At 41.7% G+C, this 21,102-nt stretch overlaps 1 protein-coding gene across 2 annotated transcripts; it reads left to right on the top strand.

Annotated features, from left to right (window-relative positions):
- Positions 1-6,068: 6,068 nt before the first annotated feature.
- On the top strand, positions 6,069-20,678 carry LOC146630226 (axin-1-like). Of its 2 annotated transcripts, none has more exons than XM_085355672.1 (13): positions 6,069-6,223; positions 7,144-7,825; positions 9,353-9,546; positions 9,754-9,909; positions 11,071-11,205; positions 11,327-11,423; positions 13,572-13,709; positions 15,209-15,599; positions 16,330-16,507; positions 17,170-17,343; positions 18,356-18,652; positions 18,750-18,899; positions 18,984-20,678. In XM_085355672.1, exons 2-13 carry the CDS (start codon positions 7,214-7,216, stop codon positions 19,108-19,110), a joined length of 2,649 nt encoding a protein of 882 aa, XP_085211798.1. In that variant the 5' UTR covers positions 6,069-6,223; positions 7,144-7,213; the 3' UTR covers positions 19,111-20,678. The 2 variants fall into 2 exon arrangements, with proteins under 2 accessions (XP_085211798.1, XP_085211797.1); XM_085355671.1 differs by having other exon boundaries at positions 17,167-17,343.
- Positions 20,679-21,102: the final 424 nt, after the last annotated feature.

The raw sequence follows: 21,102 nt of genomic DNA, 5'->3' as shown, positions 1-21,102 counted from the left end.
AGAAGAACACCATGTATCAAAGATCAAGGCACGCTTTCATGCCTGTTTTTGGCCTAGTTGGGTTTTTGCTTTTCCATCATCTTTCCATCCCTTTTTCCCCCTGCCTGTTCTAGGGCTGCGGATGCTCTCCGAACCCTCAACAATTTCCCCCGACCCTCAGTGGTCCAGATCCCACATTCGCTGAAATCAGACGCTTTTGTAGGGAAATGGAAGCAAAGACATTTTTTTTGGGTTTCTTTGAAAATATTCTGTAGCTTGCAGGCTACTGGGCCAGAGCTCAGCCCCAATGATGACAATACGTGAAACAATATTTGAATAAGCAGCAGGAGGGCAGCGAGCTAATCCACTGTGGCTAATCCAGTATTGGTGCGGGCCATATTGGTTGCTGGAGTATTCAGCCCCATCACAATACACATCAGCGGGACGCCATGGCAGATATACTGACACTCTCACTACAGGCATGGCTGGGAAAGGCCAGCAGATGGATGGATAGGTGGATTGACGGATAGGTGGATAAATGATAGAGAGATAGATATAGATGGGAGAGTGTTGATATTGTGCTTTCTGTAGTTCACATATTGTTTTGGTTGGCTTGTGTAACTTTGAGGATTGAAAGAAAAAAATGAAAACAGAGGGAAGTGTTTAAGTAGGAGGGTGATGACGCTAGCCGTCCTTCATAGCTCTGTGGCAATGTTTGTGACTAATGTAATCGCCAATTCTCAGTGCAAAGTTGCCTGAAACGTTGACGTTATCCTACTCACTACTACATATCAAACATAATAAAAGGGCTCACTGTACAAGCTCAGCCTTATACTTTGCTTTGGAGCTCTTATTTCACCCGAATAAAATACTTGTCTCCAATTAATTTTCCTAAAGAGCAGGGGTGTGTTTTTCTTTTAAGGGGTATATAATGAAGATTTCACTTTCTCTGAGCATCTAAATGGGTCTTTGTGCTGGGAGGCCCCCAAGAGATAAGCCTGTTTCTGACAGGCCTCCGTACAGACGCCCAAATCTGCTGTGGCAGCTGGAACAAAGGGACCCCTGAGCTGGACCGGCTCACTGACAAAAAGCTCCGTCTCAGTAGTCTAAGAGGGTTGCCTCAATTTAGGAATTAATGATCTACTCTCGTCTTCACTTCACTTCAGCTTATGAAAAGGTGACTGTGTTTTTACTGAAATTGAGAAGAGCTAGCAAGGGTGACCAGTCGATTATTGATCATCCATGTATCAATCACGTTATTCATCTGAATTAGTCCAGTGGCAACAGGTGCAGCAGAACACATTATTTGATTCTTGTTAGCCAAAACATACGGTAGGTTTGTTTGAATTTTGGTGGATGAGTCTTCCTTAACCCAGTCTGGCATCTGACGACAGAGAGTGTAAAGGGCTGTGATCCGGGATATTGGACTTTATGAATAAAAATGACTTCACTTCAAACATGATCTACTGAAAGCTTTTCCCAGAAGATATTTTGACACATCAGAGGAGTAAAAGCACAGCACAGGTAATACGTTTAATAATTGTTGAATACCATTTACCTTCTTTGATTCCAGAGTTCAGGCGTCGTTGGTTCTGGCGCACTGAGTTGAAAGGCGTCTTTGTCAGTTTTATTAGTAACAGCTGCTCTGCTAATAATGCAATAAAAAGGTCAGTAAAGCCAATAAAACAAGATATATAACAGGAATAAATGAGGCACAATGTGCTTAATGTTTAACAAACATATATGTTGTCTATGAGTAAAAATGTGTTACATTGTCGTATTGCATAAATGTCAAATGATGTGGAGCATATAGGTGTGCAGGAATATTCATTCTCTGAATGTTACTTCCTACCATCCAAGTCTTTAAAATTCTAAAACTGAAACTGATAAGGAAAGCAATCAAGTACTATGGATCTGTATCTATAAATGCACTATTCCTTACACTGAACACTGTCTCAATCTGCATGTCTTTTCCTCTGTTTCCTGAATTCAGTTGCTTGACCTTCTTGAACAAACAAGTAGATTGGTTCTGATTTCCCTGTACACCTCATGGAGTTTTGGTGACGGTAGCCCATTGCTAGCTAAATCTTAACATACAATCACATAAACTCTGAAAACTACACTCCAAAGCCACAAAAACTCAAGTCTAAACACAACTAATGATCATATAACTATTAAATCCGTTCATTTTCGTAGCAGGTTATCCAACTGAGTGTTGCAGGGGTGCTGGAGCCAATCCTATCTGTCAAATACCAAGACGTGGTTATTGGTATATCCACGTCTTCACCCTAGGCAACTCAGCCGTCAGTCAATACAATATGATTTTGCTCTGATGAGTTATGATGAGTTAGTCAAGAAAAATGTATTAGGATGGAAAAGTATGTTTCATGTATGTCTCAAGCAATAGATAGATAGATAGATAGATAGATAGATAGATAGATAGAGAGATAGATAGATAGCACCAGGTGTATTAGTGGTCCCCTTGTGTGATGACCTTTCTTCAGCTTAGAGTACAGACCAGCAATACTCACACACATACATAGTTCAGATTCATTATAGATTCATAAGTACCAACATGCCCCCAACCCCTCCTCACCAAGACATCATAAAGGTCAAGTTCATCTTCGTCAGTATTCTCTCTTTGTCTTCTTCCCTCTCCCCTCATTGTCTCCGGGGGCACCACAGCAGCCCTGACAACACCAGCCTGTTACCACACAAGAACCTGTATCTGCAGGTGCAACGAGTGTATGTGTGTTGACTGTTGATGATATAGGCCAAAATAATGTGCATACATTTCCATAATGAAGTGTGTTTGCCTTGGCTGTAAAGTCTGCCAATCAAACACACTGCCATTCGCTAAACCTTGCCGCCCGTCTTCATTACTGTCCTCTGAAAGCCTTCTCTGACAATTTCACAGCGATTATCTGTTTAGAGACGATTACATGGTTTTAAATGGCGCATGCCAAATAGAGTTTTAAAGTTAAAGTGCTGGAAATTTCACCGTGCTTTTGTTGGATTCAACGGCACTCGTCGAAAGGGCGGACAAAATTAAACAATGCTAACAAAATAATAATAATATCTTTGAAATGTAAATATATTACAATGGTACAGTGAACATGTACAGAAATGAAAATCAAGATGAAGAAAATAATTTTGTTCTGGATATGTTGAAATAAACGGAGGCGTTTATTGTGTTGGGTTAGTCTAGAAATATGATTTTTTTTTTTATTAGCCTTTGACCGCAACATGTAGGCTGTATCCAATATTAAGAGAGTTACATTTAAGAAGTATCAGCTCTTATGACATAAGTGGAGCATTTACACAGCAGGATTTTCACATGTAGTAGTAAGTTAACATGAAATTGAGGGATCTGTTGTTTTTAGTTGCACACGGTTAATTCATGTGACTGGTAAAAGCTTTTTACCAACAATGTCATGTCATAAGGGTTGAAAACTATACTGTTATATTGTTCTGCTCAAATATACACGATCAAATAAAAGAACCAGATATACAAGAGGGTTACAATTTATTTTTGAATCTCATATGAAATAATAAAAATAATAATTCAATTCACTTTATTTATACTGCATCAATCACAGCAACAGTCCCCTCGAGATGCTTTATATTGTAAGGTAAAGCCCCTACAATAATACAGAGAAAACCCCCAACAATCAGTAAACCACTTATTACCAAGAACTTGGCATAAGTGGGAAGGACAAACTCCCTTTTAACAGGAAGGATGATGGTGATGATGATTATTGTTATTATTTCCCAGCTTCGAGTTGTTATGAAGAAGCAGTGCATCGAGGAGTGGGCAGAGATGAGGACAGGTGTCTGGACCTCACCTGAGCCACCGGACCCTGCTCTCCTTCACATGGGACAGCTGGCCTGACGACCCCTCAGGAGGCATAGTAAGCTCCATGCATCCTTGGTTTGGTTTTATTATCTCCAAAGAGAGTAAATGCTGCTTCTTCTGATTTTACTGGCATGGGCTATTTTCATTTTCTGATTCAAATTCATACCAAAAACAATTTGTTAATGGACATTTGCATTAGTGTATTTTCTCATGTTTTTGCTGTTGTCAAAGACGAGGAGTGCTGTGAATTGAAATCATTCTTGCTGATTATAGAAATTAAAAAATTTGGCAGTGTGTGCAGTAATTTCTTTAGTCTTGTTACTTACTAAGACACGTGACAGTTTAATCCACGTGTAAGGCAAATTTACATCATGCAGTAACACATGGCTCATATCAGATATTTGCAACACATCTGTGGAATAACATTTAATAAGGCCACGTTCAGGTGTTCTTTTTTTCCCAGCCTGATAACTGTAGTCCCCCCCCACCCCCCCCCCCCCCCCCCCCCCACCCCCCACACACACACACACCCCCACACACCCTTCTTTCTCGCTCTCTGTCTCCCTCTCTCTCTCTCCGTCCCTCCAGCAGCCGGTGGGAGCTCGGTGCTCCTGCATGACTGACAGCCCGGCGGAGAGGAGTGACATGCTCAGGTGGCGGCAGCAGCGTGCTCCCTCTGTCCTGTGAGTCACTGCGCCGGCAGAGATGGGCTCTTCGGACTGAGCACCTGTTCAGACGCAAAGTCGCATTAGAGGTGAGTCGCCTTGTTTTGTCATCGCGCGTTGCTCAAAAACTGTCTCACCTTTAGACTCACAGATTGCCTGGAGCAAAGTGAGCCGTAGCCTACCTGATCTATTGTGGTGCCCTGGTGCTGTTTGGGGATTCTGGCTCATTTATTTATTTGTTTGTTTTTTCTTTTTCATCCACTTTTTTTTTTAAATGTGCGTGACAGTGTACGGTGCAGTCGGCTTATCGTGAATAACTTTTTTATTGGAGTCTATTAAAAGGCTACCGTTTGAATTACACTTCCATTCATTTAGAGATATTGTGAAATTGCTCGTTCTTGCCAATGGGGGCGCCGTTGTGCACTTTTTTTGGTTACCTTGACATAGAACGGAGACATATAGAACCGACACGAAGTACAAACTCTTCTTCATAACTCATTTAATGTACCCACAGTGGTGAAAATTAACAAATAAACTAATGAATACATAAATAAATACTTCAAGCTTACTTTTTTAACATGTCTTTCTCATTGTGTTGAGAAGCAGTAGTATCAACTTTTTACTCCAGAAGAGTAAAAAGATTTTCACTATTTTTATAGCTACCTACATACAATCATTCTACACAAAGTCGCCATTGCAATAATAATATAATCATATAATCTGTAATAATACTACACTTATGGTTCCAGATGTATTTTTTTTCCTGTGATACTTTTGCATGTTTCTTGATCTGCACTGTTACCTGCAACTAAGTAGGTTCATAAAATGGTAATAATAGCAGTTAAGGGCCTGCGCTAACATACATTTCATAGTAATAATACATAATTCAAAAAACATACATACACTAATGCATCAGAGAATGATTGAGCATTGTCAGAAAAGCTCCAGTTGTAACTGGTTGCTGGCAACATTCAAAGTAAGCCTTTGAATAGTGTAGTTACACTACACTATTCTACACTACCATATGGCCTGCCTTCTAAGTGCAAAGCCATTAAAATATCAGAAGTAAGAAGAACCTAATTTCTCTTTGCTAAATTGCAGGATTTAGGTGCGTTTCTAAAATAGGTTAAATTTACTTGGATATTTAAACCTTGTGCAGTTTGCACATTTTCCTTTTTCCATAAATGCTGTTGGAGTCTAGTTGTACTTTACTACATTGACTTGGCGGTCATACTTTGGTTTTGAAACAAACACATTTTCAGTAAATATCCCATAAAACAATTTGAATTAGCTCTACATTGCTGCAGAATCAAAATGCTGCATCAGTCAGTTTTGCCTTGCATAGTAAATAATTTTACATTTCTTGTATTCTTGTAACTATTTGGAAATTATGCACGCTGGACACTTATAATAACGTTCACGTATCGCTGCATTTATCGTGGATAAGATTAAAGAATCTCGGGTATTTTTTCGTGTGTTTGGCGTTTCTATCCGGCGCATTTCTAGAAACGTACTACGCTCCGCTTACAGTCGGCGTGCACTCACGTACTCGCTCTGTATTATTGCTCTGAAAGCAGCCACCATGGGGAGTTAAGGGCAAGACGACGGGTTATTTTCGTTAATATTTAATCTCAAAAGCTATCCATATGCTGCGTTTTGGAGTACACTGTTCGCGCCAGTATCCCCAATGCAGCGGATTACGGGGAACGGGCTTTCAGAGACGGTAGGACGTAAACTTTTGTGGAAAACACGGACGTTAACGGACCTAGCTAAGCTAGCCAGCTAATCAAAACTAGCTAACACATCAAGCTAGCTGGCGCTGCAGCCAGCAGAGTCAGAAACGTGCCCTCGCTTTCTTGTTTTGTTTGATCTTATGCGACTAGTTTTGTTGGGGTTAACCAACAAGAAAGTTTGCGTTGCTTCTGTACAAATGTGCTCTTTACGAGTACGTTTATAGTTTCCTCTAGTGCTGAAGTTTTTTTCCTTTTTTTGCACGGAGGCCCGTGTTGTGTGGAGTTTGTTTCGGTGCCCATCCCCCACAGTCTTTGCAGGCCAAGATGAATGAGATTCTCACTTCAAAGCCCTGGCATTGGTGGTGGCATTGCTACAAGGCTAGCTAGCCATTTTAGCTTGTTAGCATTAGTTGGTTATTTGCAAAACAGTGTCCAGCAATACCGAGCGTGTTATTTGACAGGAGTTAGCGCTAAAGCTAGCTGCTACACAGGCGAAATAAACTTGTTGGTGAACTTAAGCTTGGATACTCAAGTAAAGCATGTTGAGTTCGTCATCGTTAAACTGGAGATTGAGTTGGAGAAATACGAGATTATTTAAACTAAGGTGTATTTGCTAGTAAGTTTAGATGCCAAGTTAACAAACTAGCTGTATTTTCAGTTTCTATGACTATATTCTCATGAGTCTCATACTGTTAGTATCATACTTCGTGTGTCTGCTCATCATCTAACGTTATTACTCAGTGATCTCTCGCACTCTAAATATATACATACTGTGTGTGTATTAGTGGGGTGACACAGTTCAGTGATGAGGTGTGACTCAAGTCATCATTCTCACCTTAGCAATAATATTTGTATTTGAGTCATCACCTTCCACTGCTACATCTAACTGCTTTTCTTGTTTCCATTGCAGGGTGAATTGTTTGCCAGCCAAGTCATTGCTAAAGGGGAATATCTGACCTCTGCCTTGTGCAATCAGAGACATGAGCGTTGTCAGAGAATTGCATGGGATCGGGTACAGGGGCGGGGGTGGGGTTGTGGCCTCCATGAGTGCCCCTACCCACTTTACAGAGGATGCACCGCGGCCCCCGGTTCCTGGTGAGGAGGGCTCAGACGTGGACACCCCAGTCCAGTCAGTCAGCACCCGTCCAAACACCCTTTCCCAAACCGCAGGCTATCCCCTGTCGTCTAAAATGGGGGACCCGTCAAGTTATACACCCTCCTCCTCGTCTGCGACCCCACGTCGCCCTGACTTGGACTTGGGCTATGAACCTGAGGGCTCTGCTTCACCAACCCCTCCTTACCTGAAGTGGGCCGAGTCACTTCACTCCCTCCTGGACGACAGGGAAGGCACCCAGCTGTTCAGAACCTTCCTGTGCCAGGAAGGGTGTGCAGACCTTCTCGACTTCTGGTTTGCCTGCTCTGGGTTCAGGAAGACCAGCCAGGACAAGAGGGCAAAGCTGGCCAAGGCTATCTACAGAAAGTATATTGTAGATGGGAATGGGATCGTCTCCAGGCAGATCAAAGCTGCCACCAAGAGCTTCATCAGAGACTGCGTGGGAAAGCCGCATCCCGATGCAGCCATTTTTGAACAGGTTATTAGAATTTTATATTGTAATATTTAACAGAATGCCAGTCAGGTTGAAGAGAACAGTCTAGTAGATACTGTTATTCATTCCTGACAGCTATTATTTTGTTTGTTTAAATGGCCAGATTTGGCTAAGGAATGGAAACTGTAGCCATTAAGGTGCCAATGCTAAGCAGTGTTGCAGGCCGACAGGTTAGGAAACTGAAACTGAATTGTGGATGTTGGCAAGATGGTTCATGATGAAAAAAAAATCAGACAATGGCTTTCATATGGCTGTGCTTTCAGTTGACTGGTGCTGGGAACTTATGTTTTTCGCTCTTCTCACTGCACTAGGTCTATTCCTGTCAAGTAGTTATAATTTTAGTGTCAATATTTACTCCCAGATTTAAGGAACTTAAAGCCATATCTATTTAACCAGCCCTTATACAGATCAGATTTTGTAGTGAGTATCTTTATTTAAAAACATGGAAAGTAGCATATTTATAATTCACAGAGTTTGTTCTTGCATGTATTCATTTCCATTGAATATTTAAAACAATCTCAGAACAAGGAGCTTTTGCTGTCTTGAAACGTGTTAGATTTGTCAGGGCCGTTCAGTTCTGCTTTATTGACTTTAGGGTTTTATTTAGGGGGAGGGAACAGTGACTCAAACTATAAGCTTACCCAGGTTCCCACGGTGTAAGTGCAGCTATACTTCCTGAGTACCTCAATCAGTTTCTGATCTTCTGACAGTGTTCCTGTGGTTGACAGGGGGCATTCATCCTGACAGGAAAAGTAAAAGAGCAAGAGAAGTCACACACTTGTCGCTGTTTTGTTAAACTACAGATTTGTGTTTCCTTGTGCTTTGTTTCTGCCTTAATGAGCAAACCACACCAAAGGATCATCTGCTCCTCTCTGCCCTCTTTAACCCTGAACACTTTCAGTTTTGCGTAGATGACTGCTCATTTTTATCTTCTTAATGTTGAGACCACATGTATACTCTATGAGACTTCTATCACCAGTCTTAAAGACTTGAGTCTCATAGAGTATACTTAATAATGTTATGTTGAGTAAGAATGCATGGGTATTACTGTGATGGACCAAATGAAGCTTGTTTCAATTAGCTTTCTTTATAGCTGTTCCACAGACTTACGTTTGATTTTATTTCCGTTGCTGTTTCTCCGCAAGTCATCAAAGTAATAAAATCCAAAGCTGTGTACTGTTCAACTAGAATTCAAACCAACTTGACTTGTGCGAAGCCACATCGAGGGATGCACTTTGACCCTTTCAGGTTTATTGCTTGCATGTGGTTTGACACACATTGCTTTTTCAGTCTGGAATAGGTGTTAGCCTAGCTGTGTAGTCTCTGACATAAATGCTGGTATATCCTGTGTAATTGTGTTGGTCTGTAATGAGTATTCATTTGGCATGAAATATATAGTTTGAAAGGGCAAAGCCTTTCAGTCTGGGAGCACTGTGTCACAGTGAACTTAGTGAGAGGTGAGAAATAATGTCTTCATTTTTATTGTACCAACTTGGTCTTTGTGTGTTCCAGGCTCAGACAGAGATCCAGACCATAATCGAGGAGAACACCTACCCTTTGTTCCTTAAGTCAGATCTGTACCTGGAGTACACACGGACAGGGGGAGAAAGCCCAAAGCCAAACCCCAGTGATCAGAGCCCTTCATCAGGACCAGCCAAGCCTGTTTCTGGGTATTTGCCTACACTCGCTGAGGATGAGGAGTGGAGGTGAGAAGAGAAAGGAACCTGAGACTTTGTGTTATACCACATTTCAATTCTGATGCATTGCATAGGATTTAACTGTAAACTTCACTAATCTGTCTCAGCTGATCAGAACAGCTCTAACAAAGTTTTGAAGCTGAAATTCATTTGTCTAAATATTTAAAAGTAATATAATTCATCTGACTTTTTTTAATAACATAAATGTGGTCTTAGGTGTGGAGGAGGAGGAGTGAGGGAAGTGGAGGAAGAGAAAGATGAGGACGACTGTGGAGACACACCAGCTTGCAGGTTGACTCAGACCCTGCTGATGCAGACGGCACCACAGAGAGCCTCAGCCAGTAGGAGGAGGCAGGACAGCAGGGAGTACAGGTGTGTGTGTGTGTGTGTGTATACGCCTGCTGTTTTGCAGTCATAACATAAATAATATCTAAACATTTATTGAAACTTCCATGCGATGTCAATTTTTAAAAAAAACAACATAGTCTAGATCTGAATGTTCTGTGCTAACCAGTCAGCTTCGATCCTTTGCGTCTAGTGTTTCCCTTGTCCTGCAGTTGGACAGACTTGGACTGCAGCTGGTTACGTTTGTATTTGGTTCTCTGGAGATCTGATGCAAGCCCTAGATTCAGCTCTAAGTAGAACCCACAGCAGGCGGAGAGCTGATGCTACTGGGCTGAGCTCTCTGAGACTTTCAGAACAGAACAGGGACCAGCTGCAGTCTAAGAGAGTGGACTCAGAATTGATCTGTTTGAGGAGGAACTTTGTGGAGAGGCTGTTGATTGTTTCTGTATATGTTCTTACTAAGTAGATGTCAGGTTATGTTTGTTTGGGTTGGGTTATGTTATGTTTATTCATTTTTAAAATGCTCGAGTGCCCCTCCTTTCATACATGCATGTGCGCGTACATAATCACATGCCCTATCATGTCCCGTGGGAAACGGTGGGTGTTTCTTGTTTCGTGTATAGCGGTGTAGATGACCTAGTATTATGCAAGAGTAATATTTTGGTAATTAGAGTTTGTCATTTACAAACATTTCCAAAATACATCTATAATATTTTTCATTATAATAAGTAATAATATATAATACCTGTTGATATTCTTATAGTGGAAATATTCATGTGGCAAGGCTGAGACTTTTTTCTGTTAGCTTCTTTGTAACCCTTTCAAGATTGCAAATAGCTCTTTTCGGGGAATCTTTGCAGCACACCCACTTATATCAAGAGTAGGTGGCATTTTGTCTTATTGCGAAATCATGAACACAAGTCTTTCTTGAGAAGAGCAAATTTAGTGTGCAGCCAAACTTTCTGAGCCTTTTTTTCCATTTTGTGTATTTAATCGGGACGCTTCACACTTTTGAATTCACAATTTTGAAGCCTTTAACACATTTTTTTTTTAGCACAATTCACAAGCATCATATCAGACATGACTAAGGCAAAAAAAAAAAAAAACTGGTGCGAATGTTTTGTAAGAACCCCTGAAAATTTAACATGGCTCCTTCGCATGAATCACGATGTCTCAATTCTTCTTCAGGCCATGGAGAGAGCCGATAAACCCATACTACGCAAACATGGGTTATGCGCGGGCTCCAGCAACCAGTGCCAATGACAGTGAGCAGCAGAGCATGTCGAGCGATGCAGACACAATGTCACTGACCGACAGCAGTGTGTAAGTACTCACAGACAGCCTGCTGCGCCTCGGACAATACTACACTTTTGAGTTTTGTAAAAATGTTACAGATCTGTAATTGATTTTTGTTCATCTTTTTTTTCCCTCTGTGTTTGTGTAGAGATGGTATTCCTCCATACAGATATTGGAAACAGCATCGTAAAGAGATGCATGAAAGTGCCAAAGCCAACGGACGTGTGCCCCTACCTCATATACCTGTGAGTACAAACAGCAATTCGCTGCAATATCAGTTCTTGTATTGCTGCATGCACAGTGAAATATGTGCAGAATTTGACACTGGAATGCAGTTTTAAAGTTTTTCTGCACACTATTAGGCTTTTATGTGACAATACAACTTTGTAATCTTTGCTAAATTCACACCTGTTCGTATTTTTCATACTTTTTTTTATGTTTAAGTGCTTTCAGTGTATCATTCATACACGGATCGATGCATTGGAGAGCAACTTGGGCTTGGCATCCTGCTCAGTGCAAAATATCATGACGATAATAAATAAGTGATGCACAAGTAAATAAATATGTTAAGTAAGGCCCTTCTTGTTGTTCTGGTTCAGCATTGTGATCGATGTGGGTTGAAAAGCTGGTGTGTGTGTGTGTGTGTGTGTGTGTGTGGGGGGGGGTGTCCTTGAGCGAATGCTGCGACAGGCTGTGAGAAGGATGAGTGGGGACGTTGGCAATGCCCAGACTGCACTGGTTGTAAATGTCTGATGGGAGTTGCAGCATGTGGAGGAGGCGGAGGGTGCTGCTAGGCCTTTTTTGATTAAGGCTGTGGTGGTGTAGTAACTGGAAGTGATGTCATCAGTTTGGCATATCGGCAGAAATTACATGCTTTTGTTTCTACCACAGAACCAACAATCAGTGGAAGGTGAAACTGATTGTCGAGAAGTCAGCAATTATCTCATTGTTGATGTTTTTCCCTGTGTTGAGGTTAAGGTTGTCAGGCTGTCAACTCCTCTGTGTGCTGACTCATCTTGATTGGCAATGAGGCCTACCTTAGCAAACCTTTTGGTGTGGTTGTGTTAAAACTAGCAGAGCAGTCATGTATCCACATCTTGAACAATAATGGACTGAATACACACCCTTTAAAGCGATCTTGTATTCAGCATATTGTGTTGTTTTCTTCCTTTTCTGGCCATCTGCCATCTCTGTGTAAGAAAGCCCAAGATCCAGTTCTAGGTACCAGGTCCCACACGGAGCAGGTTCAGCTTCTCCACAAGCTGCTGTGGCAAGATAGTGTAAAAAGTTGACTTGAATCAGTAGGATGTGTATGACTTTCTGTATTGCAGGTGAGTCAGACTGAGGTGGTGCAGGGTGGATATAATGGCATCTTTTGTAGGCTGGTTTTCTCTGCATGCAAATTCTAGGGGTTAAAAGGGAGATGTGACTTATTATGTTGCAAGACAAGCCTTTCAAAGCATTTCACATTTCTTGGGGTGAGGGCTAGAGGGTGGTAGTCATTCAAACAAGCTGGGTCAGATTTCTTGGGTACAAAATTATAGTGGTGCCGTTTAGACAAGTGGGAATGTTATTTTTGTCTGAGGAAGATGTTGAAAATGTCCTTGTGAAAACATCTTTCAGTTGTTCTACACATTCCTTCAGAACATGATCTGTTTGGCAGGTGACGACGGGAGCCCTTTGTTGTTGGTGTATTGAGGTTATCTGGCAGTGCGAGGTCATTACAGCATGTCTGATCGGTGGGCTTGTAGCCTGCTACTGTGTTGAATCGCTGCCAGAGGTGCTGTGTGTTTTTTGGTGTCAGTGAAGTGACTTGTGTGCACATTCCACAGTTTAAACTGGAAGTAAAGGTGCTGCATCCCATGCAAAGCTGAGGTCCTGGTGCACTACCAGCTTGTTGGTCAAAATGAGTACAGCTAAAGTTCAGCAACTTATTGGCACTGGATTTTTAAAAGTTCAGGATCAACTTGGACACTGATTGAAATCACCAGCCCCATTAAAAACTAAAAGCACTTGATGTACAGACACTCAGAAGTGACATCTGAGAGGCATCTGATTGATACCAGTTAAAACTTTGGAATAAAACATAGTTACATATTCCTAAATTCTGGGTTTGAAGAAGTAGGAGGAGTAGATGTAATGGTACTATACACAGCAGGCAGATTTAGCTCATAATGTGAGGTGGTCTTAAGGCAGTATTTATCTGCAAGTAGTTGAGAAGGAATTACCATAACTGTCACACATTGCTAACATTGATTGTTTGCACAAGTTAAGTTTTCCCATTTGAATGTGTTAAATGCATATTAGTTTATAAGTTTGCCATTTAAATTATGGCAGCAGACATATGCACCCGTGTGTAGTATGTAATAATTTCTACTTGTGTCAATACACAGCGCACGTATCGAATGCCAAAGGACATCCACGTAGAGCCTGAGAGGTTTGCAGCGGAGCTTATCAGCAGGCTGGAGACGGTGCTCAGAGAGCGAGAGGCTCAGGAAAGACTTGAAGAGAGGCTGAAGAGAGTACGGCTGGTGAGTACACGATCATATATATGCACCCTGCAATGTGATTTTAATTCTTCGAAATTAAAACTTTGTAAGTGAAAGAAAGAGTTGTTTCCATTTTAGTCAGCCTGCCTATGCAGCTCTGTCACTTCTATTCCAGACTCACAGCTAGCTTCTCATCTACAAGGAGATTTACACAGTAGAAATTTAGACAATGCATTATGCCATATATGCAGAAATGCCTGTGAACAGTTTAGCGATTGATTCTACTCTCTTGCAGTAGGGTAGAGTTGTATGAAGCAGTAGGGCTGCACAATTAATCGTTAGAAAATCGCGATCTCAATTCATACTTATGTGTGATCTCATTTCCAAATGACAACGATTTAAAAAAAAAAAAAAAAAAAAGATGACGATTGTACCGCATTTTGATCCGGGACATAATCTGCATGAAAACAAGCGCTCACTCTTCCTGCTCAACAAATGACAAGGGCGGAGGCTTATACCACGTGATACAGAAGTCAGCTGGCAGGGAAAAAACAACGGAGAGCACGTGAGAGATGACGAAGCTGTAAAGCCCAAGAAAGTGACAGGAGAAAATCCGTCCCGGTCAACCACCCAAACATCAATAACAGGAACCTTATACAGCGCCTCCCTATACCTGTCGAACTCCCGCAGGCACAAAGAAATTACGGAGGCTATCACTTATCACCTGACCAAAGATATGGCTCCCATCAACACTGTGCAAAACGAGGGATTTAGGAAAATGATCAACACCCTAGACAAACGCTACACGGTGCCGTCCCGCAACTATTTTTCAAATGTTGCACTACCTGCTGTATACACGCAGTGTCGAGCAACGGTGGAGACGTAATTGTTTTTATGTTTAGTCTCAACTGTTACGAAGTGGATGTGCAGTTAATAAGTGCAATAAATATTTATATTAGAAAAGAAAATCGTGAGCGAATTGTGATTCTCATTTTATGCAAAATCGTGCAGCCCTATTAAGCAGCAACACATTGTTATAACAAGTGACAAACAAGATTCTTGCCAGAAAAACTTGCCATTTCGGTTTCTTGTGACCAGCCACGGTGGGAATTTAATATTACACTCAGTTAATCTGGCTCTAGCATTCCACTTTAACAGTGATAGCTTCTGTATAGACTCATTGCTGCTGGTAAGAAGAGAGACTATGCCATCAAGAGAAGAGATAATCACTCTGGGATTATATATCGATAGTTTAATTATTGGTGATTCTAAGTGAGTTGATATCAGGTGAACTGGCACAACAGCATTTTTAGATAAAGTTTGCCCAATTCTTTTTTCTTTTTCTTTTTTAATTTACTTTTTTTCCCTTGGGTGTCAGGTTACTGCCACGAAGCCATCCGGCTTGTAATACACAGGCAGAAAGGCTAGGCAAAAAAAGAAACACATTTATTAGCCTCCATCACCTTAATCATTGTCTTCTGTATTGATGTACAACCCAGTTTTAAAATTGAAAAACTAAATGTATTTTCTGTTCTTAACAGGAAGAAGAGGGGGATGATGCTGACGTCTCCATGACAACCTCAATGTCTTCTCATAGCATGTCTCTACCCGTCCCCTCATCGTTTCCACCTCTTTATGGTGCCCGTTATTCCGAGACAACTGCTAACACGGCAACAGTCGCCACTTACGGAGGCCTGGTCCCCATAGATGATCCCCATGACGACGACCCAGAATCTATTTTGGATGAGCATGTACAGCGGGTGATGAGGACGCCAGGCTGCCAGTCGCCAGGGGCAAACAACAGCACCTTAGCAGGAGGGGGTCGGCACACTCCTCCCAAATCATCGCGTTCACCTGACGGGGGAATCGGGCCGCCTCACTACCCTGCACACAGAGGTGCAGGTCACAGTCTGCCTGCTGCTGGAGTCAAAGGTAAGAGGCTGTGAAGGGGAGGGAGAAATGGTCGAGCACGATTTCCACGATCTAAATGTGGGCCCAGGTTACTCTCTGTGTTAAGCTCTGCCCCCAATACCACATGTCGCTAAAGCAACTCTCCAACGGACACAGTTACATGTCCTCTCCAGTTCTACAAACACATTTAGAAAAAGTGCAGACTTTTTCTTACATTACACAACTTTGGGTAAATTATTTCTACAAACATTAAAAATTATTTTATTTATTTGCGGAACTGTGCATTAGAAGTTAATGCTGATACTTCAACATTATACCTGGTTCATATCCTGTGTCCGTCTTTTTAAGAGTGTTTTGTTTTGTTTTGGTTTTTTGGAGACCGTATTCCCCACACCTACTGTACACTGTAGTTTTTGGCAAATGTAACCTCAAGTAGCAAGAAATAGTTGTTATTCTGCTCAAGTGTTTGTGTTGCTGTGGAATAATGTGCTGTTGTTGCTCTGTTTAATATTGATGTTGGTATAACAGAGTAGGCTTAACTCGTGCTCATTATATTGAGTTAATGTGAAGATGGAGTCTTGAGATTTTTAATGTGCCTTTACAACACAGGAAGGAACTATAATATGCTTGGACTAACTAGTGCATCCTGTTACAAATTTTTTTAATGGCAAGCCATAACTGACTCTTCAGGTGAAATAGCACAGATGTCAGTGCTGTGAGTTTCCATTTACTTTACTGATTTCCATCTCAGGTATGCATCACCACAAGCCGTTGTACCACCACAGAGGAAGGGATGGGCCAGAGGAAACGGGTAGTAGGTCTCAGCCCAACTTCCTGTGGAATGGAGAGTCAGCCAATCAGTATGCCGGGAGAAGTCGAAACTATGCTGACGGAGCTGGAGCCAGCACACACGAGGGGATGGGTTATAGGTAAGCGTGTGCACTTGGTCTATAGGAAGTTGTATGGAAGGGGAACAGCTTTGCAGAGGCGTCACTAACTTCCACCTACCAGCTTTGAGTGACATCTTCATCTCTTTGCTGCTTGCATACAACTCAAAAACCCTTTCCATCCTGCCTAAAATGTTTTTGAACTTTTACCGTCTGCTAAGAGATACAGATTCATGAAAAATTCAAAACTAGACAATTCCTGAACAGTTTTTACCGTACAGCCATATTCCCACTGAGCACGATTGGCTCACAGCAAGAAGGTCCTGAGTTCAATTCCGTCATCAGGCCGGGATCTTTCTGTGTGGAGCTTGCATGTTCTCCCCATGTTTGCATGGGTTCTCTCCCACAACCCAAAGACTTGCAGTTAGTGGGATTAGGTTAATTGATGAACCTCAATTGCCCATAGGTGTGAAAGTGAGTGCCAATGGTTGTCTCTGTGTGTTTGTCCTGTGACAGGTGCACCCTGGGATAGGCTCCAGAACTTTGCATACATTTGTATTTCTTTAATGTATTATACTATTATTAATGACAAGTCCGTATCCTGGTAGTGCCCTAGTGGCAGTAAAGTATCTTATTGTTAAGTAATCGGATGACTCCAACTGTTTTTTTTTTTTTTCTTTTGTTACCTGTTTGTTCTGCAGTAGTAAAGGCAGCACACTATCACGGCGAGGTTGTAAGAAGACATCAGAGGCATCGGGGAAAGGTGACGAGAGTGGGCGTGGCCTGGAGGCACAGGTACCAATGGAGGATTTAGAGAGAAACCAGAAGATCCTGCAATGGATGATGGATGGAGACAGACAGAGAAAGAGTTCCCATGGGTGAGTCGTTTTATATTTAAAGCTGACAGTAATTTATAGTTGTTGAAATTTTTAAAATTCTTAAGATCAAATAATGAAATAAAAATTAAATTAGGAATACAGGTGATGTGTTTTCTTTCTCATCAGATATAGTGTATTGAATTTTTTTTTTTTATTTGGCAGTGGTTTGGCATTGATATTTTACTTGGCAAAAAAGAAGAACACTTTGTGTTGTTGGTCGCCATTTAAAGCAGAGGATCAAAGTAAAAGCAGACTCTGCTCCTAGCAAAGTGAATGTCTCTGTGACCTTATAGATGACACTTTGATAACGGCAAATGGAATCTGCGATTGTGCCCACAGCTAAGCAATAACCTGGCTAATGATTACTCTTTATTATTAACCCATGACCACATAACTGTGTGTGCGGGCACTAGTCAGCTGGCATATATAACAGACCTGTGCCAACAAGATTAACAGCAAGGCCGCCCTCCAGCATTAGATGTGTTACAGATTGCCCGTGTTCTGCTCTAACATGGAAGGAACTTGTTGCACATGTTGTCAGTAACAACGCAAGTGAAGTATAACTTTATTTGTGAGAGTTTAATTCTCTTCCCCAGTGATGCTAAAAAATGAGTTTTTGTGTACAACACCATGTGGCAGATGCCCATTCCCCTCAAACAGGATCAGAGAGACATACATATCTTAGAAATATTTAACGTTTACTGCAAATGAATGGAATTTGGAGCCTACTAATAAATGAGAGTAAAGTGATATTTAGGCAGCATCGGAGAGGGAGAATCTCACAGGGGAGCACGTGGATACATCGAACAAATCATTTCTGCTTATGTTGGGGGTTATTCTTCTTCAGGTTTTAAATGTTTGTCCTGAGTAACGCGTACTTGCTATATCAAGAACCAGAATTTCAGTGGTTCTTGATATAGCGATCAATAAGACTATGCTTAGCATAGTCTCATATTGTGAGACTCTAGTTCCTGTGCCCATTTTAATGCAGGCAATTCTCTTGTTTTTTCAGAGGGAGCACCAGTAGCTCAAGGAGGACAGGAACCAGCAGCGAATCGCCACGTCCAGCTTCAGTGGAGCGGCCTGGAGCTGTGCACCCCTGGGTCTCTGCTCAACTACGTAACCCTTCTTCAGTGTCCACCGCTATCCCCGGCTCATCATCCACCCAAGTCCAGCCTTCTCATCCCTTCATCCAGGACCCAGCTATGCCCCCCAACCCAGCTCCCAACCCCCTCACCCAGCTGGAGGAGGCTAGACGGAGGCTGGAGGAGGAGAGGAGGAGGGCTGCACTACAACAGGTCAAGCCTAGGTAGGTGTCAGGCCAAATTCTGTGTACTCGGTTATTGTTATTATTATTAATGTTTATTCTTTATGTTGTGTGTTTACGTGTATTTTTTCTGTCTCAGGCACAAGTCTGGAAAGCGTCAAATGTGCGAGAACATGACAGTGGCTTACTACTTTTGTGGAGAACCAATTCCCTATCGAACATCTGTTAAAGGCCGTGTAGTGACTTTGGGCCAGTTCAAGGAGCTGCTTACCAAAAAGGGCCACTACAGGTAAATACATAGACAGGTTTTAAAAAGCCATAAGTGTGTGTGGGAATGTTAAAGATGTGCTCTTACACTTGTGCTTGTGTTTAGGTTCTATTTCAAGAAAGTGAGCGACGAGTTTGACTGTGGTGTGGTGTTCGAGGAGGTTCGTGACGATGACGCAATCTTGCCTATCTTCGAGGAGAAGATCGTTGGGAAGGTGGAGAAGGTTGACTGAAATTTTGGGAACATGAAAACAAATCAGATGGCACGAAAAAGAGGAAGAAAACATTCAGGTGGGATTGAAATTCACCTGCCAGAAAACGAACAACGGGAAGTAGAAAGGCGGAAGGAGTAACGTGCGACCGAATGGAGATTGCGCTGCATAGTCGAAGCTCAAGCGTTAAGGAGGCGGTTAATTTTACGGAGCATCAACGCCTGGATCCAAACCCACATAAAGCAAAAAAGCTCAGTCAGATGATACAGCGGGTAGTAGAAGAACATAAATTATTTCACCTGTCCTGTCTCCACTGTGGACGATCAAGGAGAGCTGTTCAGGTATGTCTGACCAGTCTTCCACTTCTACTGCAATGGATGGGAAAAGGGTGAGGGGACTGCTGAAGGAGAGAGGTTTAAAGTAGTCTTCCACTTCTGCTCTGGAGGAGCCCGTCCTCCGCAGACCATTACGATGCTGCTACATTACCACGGAAACTCTTCAATCGGTGCTCAGGACGGTAAAGGAAGCAGTTTTGTTCCTCTCGGGAGTCTAGCTGCCTTTTGCTGTCTCTGTTCCTCATCAGCTGGTGACAGAAGATTTTTGGGGAGTGGAACATTTAGCCTGCCTCTCGTTGACTTCATAGCCTCAGAACAGAGAAACCTGCTCACCCTCAATTCCAAGAAGTCACGTAGTGATCTCTCACATCACCTTGTTCAGATAACAGTTCTCTGCATAACTTGTTTACCGTATTTTTAATAAGACAAGTATTCTAGCTACTTGTTTTCATTTTATTTGAATCGTGTATGTACAAGGCAGGTACTATTACTTATTATTGCAGCTTAATTTCGTCATATCTCAGACTTAATGTTGTATTATTGTGTATGTTTTGAAGCTAGTTCATTAGTCATTTCAGGGCAGCCGATTTGTTTGTTTCTTCCCAGTATACCACATCACTGCACCTCAGCTCTGTACTGTTTACCTTTGAGTGTGCAGTCGTGTTCTACTGCGGGAGGATTTTTAAATATAGGATTTTTTTTATTACCCTCAAAAAAGACCACAATATATCTTTTTTTTTTTTAAACGGTCACACTGGCCCCTTGTGTAACTTTAGAAGTCTTCTGCTATATCACAAGCCTGCGCACAGAACTCCAAGCTCAGTCTAGGTGCCTGCCTGCCTGGCCAGTGCCATTACTATCTACAGTGCTTATTCTGAAGCGTTAAGTGTCCGTCGTGTACACCGGAACTCAGCCAAAGAGTGTAGTGTGAGCCCCCTTCGCCTACATACACATGTATGTGCAGTCCACTGCTATCTAATGTGTGTTATTTGACATAACTGTGAGGGAATGTAGTATTTCCTCCTACATCTTTAAACTTTGTAGAGGAACACTGAGTTTAAAAACTGCAGGGTTGTTTGTTTTGTTTGTTTTCCTTTCTCCAAATTAAATTAATAGTTTGACATTAGAAATTTTCACCAGGAATACTGTGATAAGTTAATACAGCTCATATATCTAAGCGGTAAATGCAAAGCTAAAGCCAGCAGTTGTTAGTTTATAGTTTACTAAAAAGATTGGACCTACCCTGGCTCTTACGTGAGTTAAACTACGTGAGTTTCAACTACAAGTTAAGTTAATTTAATTTAATTATCAGTTATTTGTTGTTCATTGGTTTATAAGAAGGGTGGCACCAGTGGTGATGTTTAAAATAGTTTGCTTGATAGCTGATTGTTAGTTTTTGTTTATTTATTTATTTTGTTTTTGTCATTCTAAACTGTTTAAAGGTTTTTCAGATTTATATCACACTAGCTCAGCACAAAATTGGTGACACGGTAGATGATTCAAAATATGCCAGTATTGATATTTGGTTGATCTGTGGATTGCTAGATTATTACATATAAATTGATGATTCAGAGGACCTATCACGATTGCCTAGAGCCTGATGAGCTGTCTAATAACTACTCGCTTTTGCGGGTGGGGAAAAACAGATTTGAGGTCGGAGTAAGATTGTAAGATCGTA

The sequence above is a fragment of the Diplotaxodon limnothrissa genome, linkage group LG6 (assembly GCF_057381915.1).
Source record: "Diplotaxodon limnothrissa isolate DT_005_m linkage group LG6, D_limnothrissa_male_GT1.1, whole genome shotgun sequence".
In the NCBI taxonomy this organism is placed as follows: Eukaryota; Metazoa; Chordata; class Actinopteri; order Cichliformes; family Cichlidae; genus Diplotaxodon; species Diplotaxodon limnothrissa.
This window is presented reverse-complemented; position numbering and strand designations above follow the sequence as displayed.